We start from the raw sequence: 2,985 nt of genomic DNA, 5'->3' as shown, positions 1-2,985 counted from the left end.
GCCTAGTGTAGGAGACAGGCCTGGTTCTTCATCTAAGGCGTCGACGCGGATGAGGGATGCAGGGTAATGGACGTCGAGTCCTGAGTCGTCTTGGCCAAGGAGTGAACTGCCTGCGCCACTGCTGCGCTCGGGTCTGGTCTCTGCGACGTCCCGAAAGACCAAGTCGACTCGCTTGAAGGTGCGAGGACTACCAAGGGCTCCCTCCAAGATAGTGCGCCACAAGTTCCCAGGACGGGGAGGCAAGACGTAGGGATGGAGTCGCGTGCTAATAGGCGCAACTACGTAACAGCCTTGAGGAGGGTATGCCCTAGTGAGCCCTGGCGGGGGGAAGTGGAGGGCGACTGAATCTTCCTCAGTGCGAGATACTGCACTGGTAGATCCTGTGGAGGTATCGGTAGTAGCGGACGACGTGACCGTTGTCGAGCTAGCGGGGGTGTCGGACTCGCTCTGGCACGTAAGAGCGATGTTGGTAGCTGTTGTAGCTGGTGGGGATGATGGGATAGAAAGGTATCGGCGAAGTCGGGGTGGTGTGATTACTGCCGATGACACAGGCGCGCTTTCACTGCCAGACGTGTAGAGTGCGTTTACGACTTGGCTCGGGTTGCCGGCGGGAGGCCCATGTCGAGTGAGAGGACGGTCGTCGCGGTCAGAAAGGGAGATCTCAGTAAGCGGCTGCATGGTGTCTTTACGATAGAACGGGTGGTTTCCTGGTAGAGAGGAAGGGAGCGAGCCATGACTTAAGTGTCGCTCTGCGCGAGGCTTCGTGCAGCGTAGGATAGTTGGCATGCTTTTCCGGTGCGGTTCCATCACACGTGTGATTGGATGTTCTCTCAGGCTCATCTGACGCTTCGATAATTCAGTTTGGTGACCCGAGAGGAATGGTACGTTGCATTGATTCGACCTTCTGTGACGATCTTTGCTAAACTTAAATCCTTCTGCGTGGGGCCGTCGAGGCCTGGAGTATGCTAGCAATAGATTTCATTCAGCGGTTTTTCCTTGGTTACCGTTTCATTGTCGTGTCGGACGCTCCTTGTCAGATTACTTGCGGTATACCCCTTTTTCTTTCGATGTCCGTCGCATATCCTGTCACTGCGTTCGTATATTCTAATACAAAAAAAATCGATAACGAGTTTACGCGTCCTCTTCCCTTGCCATCGCCACCCGTGGTCCTTCCCAGCTACTAAACGCGTCTGTTTTAATCTTAATTTAGAACAATAGTCAATTTAAGCATGCAGTGGACGTACGTACCGGCTTGCATGGTCACGTCGGTGGTTTTGGTAACGTTGTGCTTTGTCCAATCTCGCATCGAAAGGCGGGCGAGCTCCGGCGTGACGCGCAACATGACGCGCTCCGAGTTGACGACCTGTCCGGAAAACACGACAATCCCATGCACGAAGAAGGTGACACAGTCGTCGTGCAGTCGGAATATGGACCGAACGGTGCCGCACACCCAGGTGCTGGCGTACTCCATACGAATGTGTATGCCTATGTGTACGTCCCCGAGGATGGGTGCCGTGAGCGTCCATATGAGAGGGTTCTCCACGTCGACTGGAACGGCGAGGATCGAGAAACTGCCGTTGTCCAGGCAGCCAATGCGCGGGATAAGTGGGTTGGGGAATGGAGGAGCCGGGAGTGCCGGACCAGGCTCAGCATCCAGGGCCTCTCGTCGAAGCAGGTGAGCGGGTCGGAGGGTTTGGAGGGGTGGGCCGTTGGACCAGCTATAGCCATCACGTCCCGCATATCCGGCCATGCTGCGGTCAGAGGGGGAGTCGAATACGAGGGGGATCCACTCGTCCCATGACATGGTCGCGAGGTCGTCGGGGTCGAGGATGCTCCACAAGTCCCCCGGCTGCGGGGTTGTAGTAGAGCGACGTTGCCAGAGAGCGATGTTGGTCATTAAGTGATTATAGTATTCTGGGTTGGCGGCAAAGGTCACGGAGCTGGAGTCGGTGTCGCTGTCGGTCGTATCGAAATCCTGAGCATCACTGGGAAGCTCTAGCCGGTCGCGGCTATGGATGGATTGTTGGTCGTCTTTCTCGTGTCGAGAAGGTAGAGCGTTGTCTACCTGGCTGGGGAACGGATTAGGTCCAGACGACAGTTCATCGTATGGCATAGTAGGACGTTGGCGAACGTAGAGGTGAGAGGGAGACTGTCCCATTCGTGCGTGCGCGGTATGGGGGGAGCAGTCAGACTATTGCGGGCGGGTACTTTGCGTGTGCAGGCTTCCTTACTTTTCCCACAAGCATTTCCGCTTTGCGGCGCTTCGTTTCCTTTCGTAGGACCGACCGTTCTTCGGTGGTCTAGAGTACTGCGCCCGGTCGCCGTTTGTCTGGCTGTCGTGGCTTCTTTCAGGGGCCGCTGTCGAGCTTCCCGAATTCAGCCTTCTAGGATTCACATGAGGGATGCCCTTGGCATTTCTCATGGGCGGAGTGGAATATTCAGACTTCTTCTTCTGCCTTCTTATCCTTCTCCGTCACTCTCGCCTTCTTCGTGGAATTGTTCTGCTTCGAACTCATCGGATCCGGTACCCATAACGTCATCTCGCTCGAACGGATCCTCCCGCAGTTCGGCTGCCGGGACATATTCCTGCATTCTAGCCCGATAGGGTAGGATCCGGAATGGCGCTACGCCACGCCTGATAAACGTTCCATCAAGTTCTCGAATCACATACGATCCGCCCTTTGATTTTCCAATGACTTGGAAAGGGCCTAGATACCTGGGTTTTGCTTTCCGATTGTGTGATTTCTCAATGGCCGTGTTTCGTAATAGGACAAGGTCGCCGTCCTTCAGGGGATCTTTGAGAAATCGGTGCTCGTACAGTTCTTCCCATCGTTGCTTAGACCTAAGGCGTGTGTTCTTGACCCGGGTAGCAGCTCTCTGGAGGTCTTCTGGTCGCTTTTCGAGTTGTCGAATTCTGAGGGCGAGTAACTCTGTACGGGACATTCCGGTCTTCCATCCTTCAATCATGTAAGTCGCTTCTGTAAG

At 55.1% G+C, this 2,985-nt stretch overlaps 2 protein-coding genes across 2 annotated transcripts; both read right to left on the bottom strand.

Annotated features, from left to right (window-relative positions):
- Positions 1–1,131: 1,131 nt before the first annotated feature.
- On the bottom strand, positions 1,132–2,113 carry PUNSTDRAFT_133456 (uncharacterized protein; the record flags this gene model as incomplete). The annotated part of the gene is made up of 2 exons (XM_007382887.1): positions 1,132–1,190; positions 1,249–2,113. The coding sequence occupies 2 exons, from the start codon at positions 2,111–2,113 to the stop codon at positions 1,132–1,134; spliced, it is 924 nt and encodes a 307-aa protein (XP_007382949.1).
- A 458-nt stretch (positions 2,114–2,571) lies between these two features.
- On the bottom strand, positions 2,572–2,835 carry PUNSTDRAFT_25320 (uncharacterized protein; the record flags this gene model as incomplete). Its single annotated transcript, XM_007382886.1, has 1 exon — positions 2,572–2,835. A coding segment is annotated over one exon (264 nt), but the record flags the coding sequence as incomplete, so codon positions are not given.
- Positions 2,836–2,985: the final 150 nt, after the last annotated feature.

This window comes from Punctularia strigosozonata, assembly GCF_000264995.1.
Source record: "Punctularia strigosozonata HHB-11173 SS5 unplaced genomic scaffold PUNSTscaffold_5, whole genome shotgun sequence".
Classification (NCBI taxonomy): domain Eukaryota; kingdom Fungi; phylum Basidiomycota; class Agaricomycetes; order Corticiales; family Punctulariaceae; genus Punctularia; species Punctularia strigosozonata.
Note: the sequence above shows the minus strand (reverse complement) of the source record. Positions and strands in the feature narration are given on the sequence as shown.